Source organism: Galeopterus variegatus, unplaced genomic scaffold (assembly GCF_000696425.1).
Source record: "Galeopterus variegatus unplaced genomic scaffold, G_variegatus-3.0.2 Scaffold2354, whole genome shotgun sequence".
Taxonomy (NCBI): domain Eukaryota; kingdom Metazoa; phylum Chordata; class Mammalia; order Dermoptera; family Cynocephalidae; genus Galeopterus; species Galeopterus variegatus.
Window position 1 is genome coordinate 147,824 of NW_007728465.1, and position 13,785 is coordinate 161,608.

Below are 13,785 nucleotides of genomic sequence, written 5' to 3' on the forward strand. Positions count from 1 at the left end.
GACTTAGACCACTGGAGTGCATCTTGATACACTGTAGTATACACAATAACTAGTTTACTAGCTATCAGATTTTTCATGCGCATTGACCATGGGATTTTTCTCTTATTTAGTCATTTGTCATTTTTGCCTCAATACTCCTATCCCAAGCATGTTTCTTTCCTCAAGCATATATTAGGTTTATCTACATATGAGGCAGTGAGAAATGGTGAGAAGATCACAAATTTCATAGTCAGAAGACATTATGTTATGTATTACTGTTCTTTCACTTCTTTGTTTCTGACCCATCAAGGGGAAATGCTACCTATTTCACCAGGTTTTTGTGAGAATGACATCAAATACTGTATATGGAAGTGCTTTATAAACTATATAAATACCAGTTATTTCTGTTTTTGTTATTATTGGCTGATTTGAGAGGATATCATATACATCCTTTTCAATATCTGCATTTCTGATTTTTGTTGACTATTTGCAGTTACAATTTTTCTAATTGTAAAGCCAAAATATTTGTTGCCACTGTATAGAATGTATTATCGTTCAGATTTGCAAGTAAGAAGTGGTGCAAATAGTTGACATTATTTCCCTCACTTTGTCCATGTGTTTGAATTTTCTTTGAGCTTCAGGTAATACATATTGATTTGTGATCAATACTCTTTGTACCAAACAGCTTTTAATCTCTTACAGTATCTGTGGAATAGCTAACGCAGGGCACTATGGAGGTGCTTTAGAGAAGAGAAAGATATATGAGACTAATATCACCCCCAAAAAAATATTACTAAAATTTATTTCCTTTTCTGCATTTTAAAAAATCTGCAAAGTTCTTTAAACACTGTTTTCCCAACAAGACTCTTCCTCAGCTGAACAAAAGATACACAGTTTTAGTCTTTCCATTGCTGTAGATGTTTATAGATTTACTGGTAGTGATTGGTGAATAAATATTTAGTTTGGAACTTATGATTTAAAGTTAGTATAGAATTTGAAAACATCCATAACATTCAACTGTTATGATGTTCTTTCTTCATATTATAAAAAGCAATTATTAGTGTTATTTTGCTTCCTTTTCAAAAGATTTAAGCCTAAATAAAGATTTAGTCAGGTGGACAAAACTAGTCTTCTCTGTTAAACTGTTTTTTCAGGTTTTCTGAAACAAGTGGAAAATCCTGTCATAAACACCTGATGTTCATGTCATTTGTACTTGAACCCATGTGTGTGGTCAACTAAAATTCATATGACATTTGGTTGTTTTTATCTTGAAAGAAATGTCTGCTTCAGGTAGAGAAGATTCTTAACCCAATTTCTTCTCTAATCTCTTGTAAGGAAGTAAATTGAGGGGACACACACACAAACACTTTACAACAGAATCAAAGTTCTGAGTAATGTTTACGGAATTTCAATAAAATTATTTTTTATTTTCTATAGAATTTTTGATTGATTAAGGTCATTCCACCCTTAATTTAAGAGGAATGATAAGAACTTTGAAAGGTCAGATTTAAAAGGTTATGAAATTTAAGGGTGACCACTTGATATTTGCTAGTGTTGAAATACAAGTTTATTAGTTTTTGCAGGTAAAAGCTGAAAGATGCTGCCTCTTCTATATTGATTAGCTGTTATAAATAAAATGCAGGAAAAAATCTTACTAATTCAAATGAATGAGAAAAGGTTTTCTGAATGAATAAAAATTCAGTATAGTAGACTTTTTAAAAATAAAATTTTACTAATTTTGATAAAATAGTAAAAGTTGGCTAAGAGAAGTCCTTAGAAAATTTATTTTAATGAACAGGTAGGAGTCATTTGCAGTTGGAAGATTGGTTGTTTACATTTAGGTAACTTCTAAAATTTCTGTAGTGCCTGAAAACAACTTGTTCTAAAATAAATTCTTCCCCCCAGCAATCTGAATTCACTTTTAATTCATTTGGTGAGTCCTTTCTTAATAATTAGTAAAAAGAAAAGTTTCACACCAGCTTCAGTCCTAAAATCTATTGTATTTTTTGGCAGACGTTGAAAGATGGACAAAAATTCTCATTCATATTGCTGTATGTTTCTAACATTTGAATTCAGTTTTACTATAAGAGCAAATCAAAATAAAAATGTAGTAAAAACTTAGGTCTATATAGGGAGAGAACATTTATTTATTTATTTATTTATTTTTAAAAGATGACCGGTAAGGGGATCTTAACCCTTGACTTGGTGTTGTCAGCACCATGCTCAGCCAGTGAGCGAACCGGCCATCCCTATATGGGATCCGAACCCAGGGCCCTGGTGTTATCAGCACCACACTCTCCCAAGTGAGCCACGGGCCAGCCCGGGAGAGAACATTTAAAATGAGGCTGGTAGCTTCATTGGTTTTTTAATATGATGTGATTGTCAGAGCTCACGTCTTTGTGTTCACCTGAGAGTTTGGACCTTGTAGAATCCTTTTAGATGTGTCAAAAATTTTAATCAAAGTTAAAACCTATATATGAGTGTACCTAGGAAGGAAATTGTGTATCTGTCCTTAATGACTTATGAAAACCTTCAGGTTTTATTTATTTATTTATTTTTTTCCTTTTTTGTCTTTTTTCGTGCCCGGCAACGGATCGCAACCCTCAGTGTCGCGCCCGTACTGGACCGGGACCGGCAACGGGATCGCAACCCTCGGTGTTGCGCCCGCATCTCGCTCAGCCAGTGAGCGGCCGGTCTGTATGTGGGATCCGAACCCTTGGCAGGAGAGCCGCTGCGCTCCCAAGCAGCGCACTGTAGCAGTGCGCCACCGGGCCGGCCCCACCCTTCAGGTTTTATACTTAGACAAATGAGATAATGAGGCTAGCCAGTTAGCCCAGTTGTTAGAGCGCGGTGCTGATAACACCAAGGTCCCTATACTGGCCATCTGCCAAAAAGAAGCAGCTAATGCATATGAACATACTTTATAAACTGTAAAGAACTATAGAGATTTATATATTACAAACTATTGTAATTCTTTCATAGAATTACATGCTTTTTTCGTATAACACCGTTTCCTTTTTTTTAAACTTAGAAATTCCAAATAAATGTGATAAATATTTATCAGTGCCTAATATGTGCCAATGAAGGCCCTGTTAAAAATTTGAATGCTTATCGTTCTATTTAAATAGAATATCTGTCTATTTAAATGTTGCTTGTTACAATCTCTCTTTTTAAAAGTATAGAAGTCATAATGAAAACAATCTCTTTGTAAAAGATTCAAGGATGCCAAAGTATATAGGTAAAAATGAGAAAGGCCGTCTCTAATACCGCTTCTCTTTCCCTCTCCAGAGTTAGCCAGCATTTGGGATATACTTCTGTAATTTGTTTTCTTTATATTTTTACATTCACATACACTTGTGCTATTAAAAAAAAAATGAACATTAATGGAATTGCACTACACTTTACATTTTTTACTTGCCAGTATGTCTTGAGCAGCTTTTCATGTCAGCACGTGTAAGTCCCCTTCATTATTTTGGACAAATGCACAGTATTCGAGAATATGAGGATACTCCAAAAAGTTCATGGAAAGATGGAATTGAAAAATAATACAAACCTTTTGGGCCGGCCCAGTGGCGCACTCGGTAGAGTGCGGCGCTTGGGAGCGCGGTGGCGCTCCCGCCGAGGGTTCGGATCCCATATAGAGACTGGCCCGCTCACTGGTTGAGCGCGGTGCAGGCGCGACACCGAGGGTTGCGATCCCGTTACCGGTCACGAAAAAAGACAAAAAGGAAAAAAAAATAATGATACAAACCTTTTTAATGAACTTTTTGAAGTACCCTCATATTACCACATAATTTAAAATGTGAGATCCATAAGAGCAGGCACCTTGTCTGTTTTATTTACTGCTATGTCTCTAGTTCCTAGAACAGTGCTTGGTATATAGTAGGTACTCAGTAAATATAATAAATGAATGAATAATTTATTTAACATATAGATTATTTCTGGTTATGGCTATTAAAGATCATGCTGTTGTGAAAATGCTCTCCTGTGCCTCCCTGTGTACGTAAGGGAGTCATTTTCTAGGGGAGATATCCAGACTTTTTTTGAAAACATGCTTTTATCATCTTCTAGTTTCTAGTGTTGCCAGTGAGAGGTATCATAGCAGTCATATTCTGGTTTCTTTGCAGGCAACCTGTTTTTGTCTTTTAGAAAGGTTCCAAGACTTACTCTTCATGTTTGGTGCTCCGAAAATTTACAGCAGTGTGTCTAGACACATGAGATTCTTTCTTGGGTTTCTTTCTATTTATCCCGATCTGCATTTGTTGAACCCTTTCAACTGCAAAGACACACCTTTCTTAAGCTGTGGGAGATTTATTTCTTTTCTGTCTTATATTGTTTCTTCTTTATCATTCTTTTTGTTCTGTCCTTCTGAGAATCCTATTAGATCAGTGTTAAAACTTCTAGATATATCTTCCATGCTTTTTAATCTTTTTCTCTTACTTTCTTTTTTTTTTTTTTTTTTTTCCTTTTTTGTCTTTTTTCGTGACTGGTAAGGGGATCACAACCCTCGGTGTCGCGCCCATACTGCAACCGGCAATGGGATCGCAACCCTCGGTGTTGCGCCTCCACCGCGCTCAACCAGTGAGCAGACCGGTCTCTATGTGGGATCCGAACCCTCGGCGGGAGCGCCACCGCGCTCCCAAGCACCGCACTCTACTGAGTGCACCACCGGGCCGGCCCTCTCTCTTACTTTCTGTCATTTCATAGGATTTGGTTCAGGAAGGGAGAAAAATAAATGTGTTGTTTGCCATCTTCATCCAGTTTCCTGATATAGTTCTTTATATCCCATAAGGCTGACTTTTTTTTTTTTTTTTTTTTTTGGTCTGTCATTTTATTTGTCTCAGTCTGTTCCTAAAGGAACATGACTCATATTTTATAATGATCAATGGAAGATTGATATTTGCTTAACATACTTTTGTTTCATAGTCAGCCTTTTTTAGAAGATGTCTTTTTTTTTTTTTAAACCATGATACCAATTTAAAAATTAGACTCTCTTGCATTGTGCTATTGGTAAGGAGCCCAGTCACATTAAAAAATGTGTTGGTATCTTAATCACTCATCAGGTCTAGGCAGCTCCAAGTGCTGATAAAGACCTTGATGCTTCTCCAGATGTCTTAGTGTTAGCTCCAGGTTCACTAAGCAGAATATTTGGAGCTGCTACATAGATTCTCAAGCACAAAGTATGAGTACAACTCAAAGTCTGGGTCCCTGGTCTCCTAGAGTAATGGTTCTTAAACCCTGTTCAGTATCAGAATCACCTGTGGCACTTTATAAAACTTTAAATGCCTGGGCCCTCTACTGGACTTGTTAAATCAAAATCCTGAGGGGGTGGGGCTGAGCATCTCTATGTCTTTAAAGGCTCTAGAAGTTATTCTGATGGGCACCCAAGGATGAGAACCATTGCTGTAATCCTCTGTATTTTCCTTGTATATGTATTTTTCACTGTTCTTACCCTCTGGATCTGTTTTCTGTTAACTCATGCCTCACTTTTTAAAAAATGGCTATACAGTTTTCTTTGGGACAGATGTGTTGTAATTTACTTAACTGATCCCCTGTTGGTGGACATTTAATATGCTTCCAGTCTTTTGTTATTAGCAATTAGTGTAGCAGGGCCGGCCCGTGGCTCACTCAAGAGAGTGTGGTGCTGATAACACCAAGGCCATGGGTTCGGATCCCATATAGGGAATGGCTGGTTTGCTCACTGGCTGAGCGTGGTGCTGACAACACCAAGTCAAGGGTTAAGATCCCCTTACCGGTCATCTTTTAAAAAAAAAAAAAGAAAAGAAATTACTGTAGCAGATATCCTTGTACATACAACTTTGTCCACATTTGTGAATATATTTATGGGATAAGTTCCTAGAAGTAGAATTGTGAAGACAAATGGCATATATATTTGTCAATTTCAGGATATTTTTGTTTGTTTTCAATTTTTTTATTATGTTAAAGTGTATATAACATTAAATTTACTATAACCATTTTTAAGTGGTTCACAGTTGAGTGGTATTACATACATTCATAATTTTGTACAATCATTACTACCATCCATCTCCAGAACTCTTTTTATCCTATAAAACTGAAACTCTTTATCCATAAACAATAACTCCCCATTCCCCTCACCCCCAACCTCTGGCAACCACCATTCTACCATCTGTCTCTGAGTTTGACTACTCTACGTACCACATATAAGTGGAATCATATAGTATTGGTCTTTTGTGACTGGCTCATTTCATTTAACATGATGTCCTTGAGGTTCCATGTTGTAGCGTATGTCAGAATTTCTTTCCTTTGTAAGGCTGGATAATATTTCATTGTATGTATATACCACATTTTTCTTATCCATTCATCAGTCAGTGGACACTTGAATTGCTTCCACATTTTAGTTACTGTGAATAATGCTGCTGTGAATATTGGTGTGCAAATATTTCTTCAAGACCCTGCTTTCAGTTCTTTGGGGTATATACCCAGAAGTGGAATTGCTACATCATATGGTAGCCCTATGTTTAATATTTTGAGGACTCACTATACTGTTTTCGACAGGAATTGTACCATTTTACATTCCCACCAATAGAGCGCAAGGGTTCCAATTTTTCCACATCCTCATCAGCACTTATTATTTTGTTTTTTGGTAGTAGCCATTCTAGTTGGTATGAGGTAAAATCTCATTGTAGTTTTGATTTGCATTTCCCTCATGATTAGTGGAGCACCTTTTCTTGTGCTTATTGGCCATTTGTGTACCTTCTTTGGAGAAATGTCTATTCAAGTCCTTTACCCATTTTTGAGTTGGGTTGTTTGTTTGTTGTTGAATTTTAGGAGTTCTCTATATGTCCTGGATATTAATCCTTTATCATATATGTGATTTGCAAATATTTGAGAATTTTTTATCTGTGAAAATATGCTTTTAATCCTCAGGTGAAAATATTCTTGAATCTTAGAATTCCTTACATTTTGTTTTCATTTCTTCTTAGGCCAGTACTAAAGTGGAAGTGGACATGGAGAAAGCAGAGAGCCTACAGGTGACAAGAGGAGACTTCCTTGCTTCTTTGGAGAATGACATCAAACCAGTAAGTATGCATACTGAGTAATTTATAGGCCAAAAAAATTAATAATAATCCAAGAGAAAAATAAGGGCCATGTCACCCGGTGTTGCAGAAAGTCATATCATATGTAGTTTTACAAAATGGGACAATCTTAGTATTGGAAGTGTCTGATATAAGAAACGGTAACCCAGATGGCTTGGTGATTTACCAATACTTACCTAAATATTTCTCACGATAGGGAACTTACCATCTTATAAGGCAGCCCATTCAATTTTGAGGCTTTATTTTTTCTAGTTCAATATAAAGTAAGAATAAATTCTTCTTTAATTAATAAATTCTAGAATTCGTTTTCTTATTGGTTCTTATATAATCTCAAGCTACAGAAACCTAAATTCAGCCCATCCCCCATATGTCAGTAATGATATTTCAAATTAACTCTCATATTCTTCTCTCTCTCTCTTTCTCTACCTTTCCCCAACCTCCTGCAAGCATTCCTTTTTCTTGCTCAATACCTCTAGTTCCTCTGACTGCTATACTAAGACAATTACCCATCCTAGGTACCCTTTTTTAAAAAAAGTGTCAGTTTCCCTAAAATGTACTCAAAACAGTCATAGTTGGAGCTTTAGAATACAATATAAGGTCATTAACCCATTTTTCTATAAAACAACCACTAACGTTTGAGTAACCGTTGTTTGGAGTACAAAACAAACTATATTTCTCTTTAAGAAAGGCTCAGTTTTAAAGAGGTGTGTTCTTCTTAAATGGACTTCAGGTGCACAGAATTAGATTAATAATCTTTAATTCATGACACACTGTTGTTATTAGTCTATAATACATGGTATGTAAAATAAAAGGTATATTTAATTTTCTGGGACTTGCTATTTTGTTAAATATTTTATTACCAAGAGTCATCCATATGATTTCCTGTAGCTATACATCATTCATTTTTATTACTAAATAGCATTCCATTGTGTGACTACCACAATTTATCTGTTTTCCTGTCGATGGGCATTTGGAATGTTATCAGTTTTTTGTTATTACAAACAAGTGCTGTTGTAAGCATTCTTGAATGAGTTTCTCTTTGATATATATTGAGGAATAAAATTGCTGTGGAGTTGGATGTATGAATGTTCAACTATAAAAGATAATTTCAAACTTCCCAATTAATACTGCCCCCAATAATGTAAAGAGATCCTCTTGCTCTAAATCCTGTCTAACACTTGGTGTTGTCAGACTTAATTTTTGCCATTCAGTTGGAGGTTCTCTGGGATCTCGTTTTGGTTTTGATTTGCATTTCACTGATTACTTATGAAGTTAAGCATTTCTTCAAGTATGTTTATTGGACATGTGTGTTTTCTGTGAAATCCTGTTTAAATATTTTGCCTATTTTTCTTTTGTGTTGTTTATTCTTTTATTTTTATTTGATCTGTACAAGTTCTTTATATATTATTTTTTTCTCAATTTTTTATTGTGTTATGTTAAAATACACATAACATAAAATTTACCATCTTAAGCATTCTTAAGTTTACAGTTTGGTGATATTAAATACATTCATAATATTGTGCAACCATCACCTCCAACAATCTCCAGAACTGTTTTCATTAGGTAAAACTGAAACTGTACCCACTAAACAATAACTCCCCATTCCCCTCTCCTCCAGCTCAGCAACCAACCACCATTGTCTTTCTCTATGAATTTGACTACCCTAAGTACCTCATATAAGTGGAGTCATACAGTATTTTTCTTTTTGTGACTGGTATTTCACTTAGCATAATGGAAAGTTCAGCTACATTGCAACATATGTCAGAATTTCTTTTTAAAGTCTGAATAGTATTCCATTATATGTGTGAATACTTCAAAAAGTTCTTGGAAACATTCATATTACTTTTTTTTTTTTTCTTTTTGTCTTTTTTCATGACTGGTAACGGGATCGCAACCCTCGGTGTTGCGCCCGTACCGCGACCAGCAACGGGATCGCAACCCTCGGTGTCGCGCCCGCACCACGCTCAACCAGTGAGTGGACCGGTCTCTGTATGGGATCCGAACCCTCGGCGGCGCCTGCTGCGCTCCCAAGCGCCGCACTCTACCGAGTGCGCCACCGGGCCAGCCCTTCATATTACTTTTTAATTCTGTTTTTCCACGAACTTTCTAAAGTACCTATATACCATATTTTGCTCATCCATTCGTCAGTGGACACTTGGGTTGCTTCCACATTTTAGCTATTGTGAATAATGCTGCTATAAACATGGTTGTACAAATATCACATAAAACCCTGTTTCAATTCTTTTGGGTATATACCCAGAAGTGGAATTGTTACATCAAATGGTAATTTTATGTTTAATATTTTGAGGAACTGCCAAACTGTTTTCCACAGGGGCTGTACCATTTCACATTCCTACCAACAGTGCACAAGTGTTCCAGTTTCCCCTCATACTTGCCAATACTTTTTCAGTTTTTTTTGGTAGTAGCCATCCTAATGGGTATGAGGTAAAATCTCATTGTAGTTTTGATTTGCATTTCCCTAATGATGAGTGTTGAGCATCTTTTGATATGCTTTTGGCCATTTGTTATATATTCTTGACAATAATTATTTGTTGTTAGTATGTTAAAGACAAAAATCAATTTGTGTTAGCCCTGTCTTCTTTTTAATGACTATTTTGACTTTTAAATATAAAATACTTTCAAAAGTTTCTGAGCAATAGAAATGGTTTAATCTTTTGCTGTTGTCATTTGTACTAGTTACCAAAAATGTTACAGCCTGGACTAACCAATCTATTCCAAAGTGGTTTTTTTAAAGACAAATAATTTGACTGTGAGGAAGTGAGAACTAAAAACTTATTTATTCCAAGGGTCTGCAGGATAAAACAGAAAATGCAGTGATAGGATATGTAAGGAAGAAATACATATTGTGTAGCACGAGAGACTCACTATTTTATGGTTCAGGCATGTTAAAGCTTCTGCTGTGAGGCATGGACTATATAGTTGGAACAAAAGCCACCCAAACTACATATTTCCCAGAACAGACATTCAACTAGTATTTATTAGGCTCTTCCTTTATAACTTTTTACAGTGCCACTGAATTTGCCATGTCCAAGCCAAAGAATGAGGATTTTCCTCTGTATTCAGGAATCAAAGGACTAGTATATACAAGGATACTACCTACCCAAAGAATGGTCTGAAAAATTATTTTGTGGAAAAGTAATAGAGACATGAGACTACTGGATACTGTTGCAGAGACAGTATTACAAAAATGACTTTCTGTGAGGTGTAACTTCTAAAGAACTGTTAAAATTATTCCATACTTCAGGTAATTAAAAATTGACTTTTTGAGAGAGATGATAATCTTTAAAAAGTTGAAATTCTCAAGATACAAGAGCACTTCAAAAAGTTCATAGAAAAATAGAATTAAAAAATAATACAAATCTTTCCATGAACTTTTTGAAGTACCCTCATACATGACCTTTACATGTACATTGGGTTATGTTTTTCTACTCATTTATTCTCCTGTTAATCTTATGAAAATCCAATTCAATTGTAAGTTCTAAAGTTATTTACTATTTTTGGCAGCTGTTTTGATGGAAGTTATTATCTTTGAAATTAGAAGTTGAAAGTGAAGAGGGATGTGATTTAAGCTCCAATATGTAGTGAAGTCAAATAAAATTATTATGTATAGTAATAGCTTTTATTTCCTTTTTATGACCTTTCAATCTTTCATTACAGCTGCTCATTTCTATCTCATTCTAAATCTTATTTTACACACAGGGGTCTTCAAAAAGTTCATAAAAGGATTCATAATATCTTTTAATTCAATTTTTCTAGGAACTTTTTGAAGTACCCTCATATACTTACTTTGGTGCCATTTAACTTATTTGATGTGGACATGATCTTATTACCATTTCATATTCTTATTTTAATTCACAGCACCTATAGTTAGTGTTAGGATAGTACCTTTGTCTGGGAGCTAACTGTTTCTCATTTCTAAGTCCATAATCTCTTTTTCTCTTTGTTCTTAACAGAGTGGCTACAACCTGCATACTGTTTATAGAAACAAGCATGTTGGAACATACTCTTTCTCTCAGGGATTATGAGGGTTTGAGCTCTGGTAGAATCTGAGCCTAGAATCCATTGTTTTTATTTCATTAAGTCACCCAAAGCAGCTTTTTTTTTTTTTTTTCTCTTATTGGATAAAATGTTACACGAGAAATTATAAAACAATTATTTGCTTTTCAAGTTTTTTACATTAATATGAGATAGTGCTCAACACTTTTACTCACCTTTTATATCTTTAAATATTTCAGTTTTTAATACTGATGCTCAAAATGCTTTAAACTGTCCTTTTCCTCAATAGGCATTTGGCACAAACCAAGAGGATTATGCAAGTTACATTATGAATGGTATCATCAAATGGGGTGACCCAGTCACTCGAGTTCTAGATGATGGGGAACTGCTGGTTCAGCAGACTAAAAACAGTGACCGCACACCACTGGTTAGCGTCCTTCTGGAAGGTGAGAAAGAATGATGAGATGGCATTAAAAGTAAAAAAAAAAGCACCTAAGAAAAAAACATTTAGCACAGTCCAGAAAAGGGAATTCTTTTCAGTTCTAAACCTTGTTCATGATCTGAAAATAGTGATCTAGTCTGTGTACCAGTATTGAGTACAAATTAAAATTTTCTTGGGATGAAATGTTACAGATGAATAATAGCCACTAGTTTTCTTGTAGGATTGTATCTAAATTTCTGTGGTACTTAATAGACTGACTGATACCACATAGCACATGATTCCATTAAATATTTATTGAGTACTTGCTATATTTTAAGACATCGAACTTGTGGCTGGGGATACAAAGACACTCAGGCTTTCAGTCTAGTCATAAAAAACAACGTGTAAAGAAATTCCTAACTGTGTCATGTACAAGAGTCCTTCAAAAAGTTCATGGAAAGATTCATATTATCTTTAAATTCCATTTTTCCACAAACTTTTTGAAGTACCCTCATATGTGTAAAGGTGTGTGTGAATGCAAGTCATTTTGTTTAGGGGTGGTCAGGGAAGGCTGGATGTTGAATTTAGGCCTTGAAGGATTAGTTAGGATTTTATCAAACAGACAAAAAGGGAAGGACATGCCATTCACAAATAATTAATTTGCAGTTATGATTTGTATGACAACAGAAAAGTTCAGTGAGGCTACACGATAGGAACCTAACCCCTTCCAAAGGTCTGGGGGTGAGGTCTCCCTGAGAGAAATGCATTAAGCCAAGACCTGCAGGATGGGGAGAAGCTGGCCAAGCAGAGTAATTGGGCAAGATGTGCTAGGCAGGGACTGGCATGTGAAAAAGCCCTAGGCAGAAAGGAGCTTGAAACAGAAAGAAAGATTAGCTAGACATGAAACTGACGAAGTACACAGGATCCAGTTCACGCAAAACCTTGTAGGCTATGTGAAAGATTTAGACTGTTTCTGAGGAGCAATGAGAAACCATTTGGGGGGTTTTAAGCAGTGACATCACATGATCAGATTTTTATTTTCAAAACATTGTCATGACTGCTTTATGATGGAGCATGGATTAGAGGTGCAAAAAGGTATAAGACTATGAGATTAATGGTCAGAAGCAGTTGCGTTAGTCTTAATGAGAGCTGACTGTGGTTTGAAGTAATGTGGCGGAAGTGGAGATGAAGATAAGTAGACTAATTTGAAAAATAGGAGGTAAAATTAAAAAGACTTAATAATCATGACTACTAGTTACCAATCATAATTAAGTGGACATTCTTTGAGTCCTTACTATTTGCCAGTTACTCTGCTAGCACTTTACACATATCATCTCATTTAAACCCTACTTCAGGGCTGGCTGGTTAGCTCAGTTGGTTAGAGCACAGTGTTGTAACAGCAAGGTCAAGGGTTTGGATCCCTGTACCAGCCAGCTGCCAAAAAATAAATAAATAAATAAACTTTACTTCAATCCTGTGAGGGATGATACTAGTTATCCCTATTTTGTAGATGGAGAAGCTTAAACTTCAAATATTGACTACGTTGAATGTGGGAAGAGGTATCAAACATGACCCCCAGGTTTCTGGCATGTATGGCCTGGTAAATGGCACTGAGATTGGGAGCACTAGTGGGAAAGCAGATTTCAGGAAGAAAGTTCATGAATTCGGTTTTGAACATATTAAATTCGAGGTTCCTATAGGATAATTAAATTGGAGATATTGAGTATCCTGTTGGTTACGCGGGTCTGGTGCTCCCAAGAGAGGTCTGGCTGACAGTAGATCCATGGAAGCCATGAGAGTGGATGAAGTCACTTACAGAAAGAGTGTGCATTGAGATGAAAAGGGCCCTAGAACTTCTCTCTGAGGCATGTTAACATGTAAGGTTTAAATAGAGCAGGAAGAGTTGACAAAGGAGACTGAGCAAGAGCAACCCGGTGAGGTAAGGAGGGGAGAGAATGTGCTACCACAGAAGCCAAGAAAATTATTCAAGAAAGAAGGGAGTTGTCAATTGTATCAAGTGCTCCTAAGAGGCCAAGAACGATGAAGAATCTGTTGGGTTTGGTGACATGGAGGTCATTGTTAACCTTGACGAGACTAGAAGCCAGCCATAAGTTTTGGTGAGGATGGGTGGGAAGTGAAGAATAAATACAGCCAGTGTAGATAATTATTTAGGGAAGTTCCATTTTGAAAGGAGAAGAAAAGGTAGTGTTGAGGGGTATGAAGTCGAGAAAGAATTTTTGTTGTTGTTTGTTAAACTGTCCGAGCATGTTTAAATGCTGTTGAAAAGGC

At 36.0% G+C, this 13,785-nt stretch overlaps 1 protein-coding gene across 1 annotated transcript in view; it reads left to right on the top strand.

Moving 5' to 3' along the window:
• Positions 1 to 13,785, top strand: part of NSF (N-ethylmaleimide-sensitive factor) — a 123,570-nt gene that overhangs the window by 70,469 nt on the left and 39,316 nt on the right. The window contains exons 12-13 of the mRNA XM_008581426.1: positions 6,945 to 7,040; positions 11,365 to 11,521. Coding sequence (XP_008579648.1) covers positions 6,945 to 7,040; positions 11,365 to 11,521 — 253 coding nt within the window. The remainder of the gene's footprint in view (positions 1 to 6,944; positions 7,041 to 11,364; positions 11,522 to 13,785) is intronic.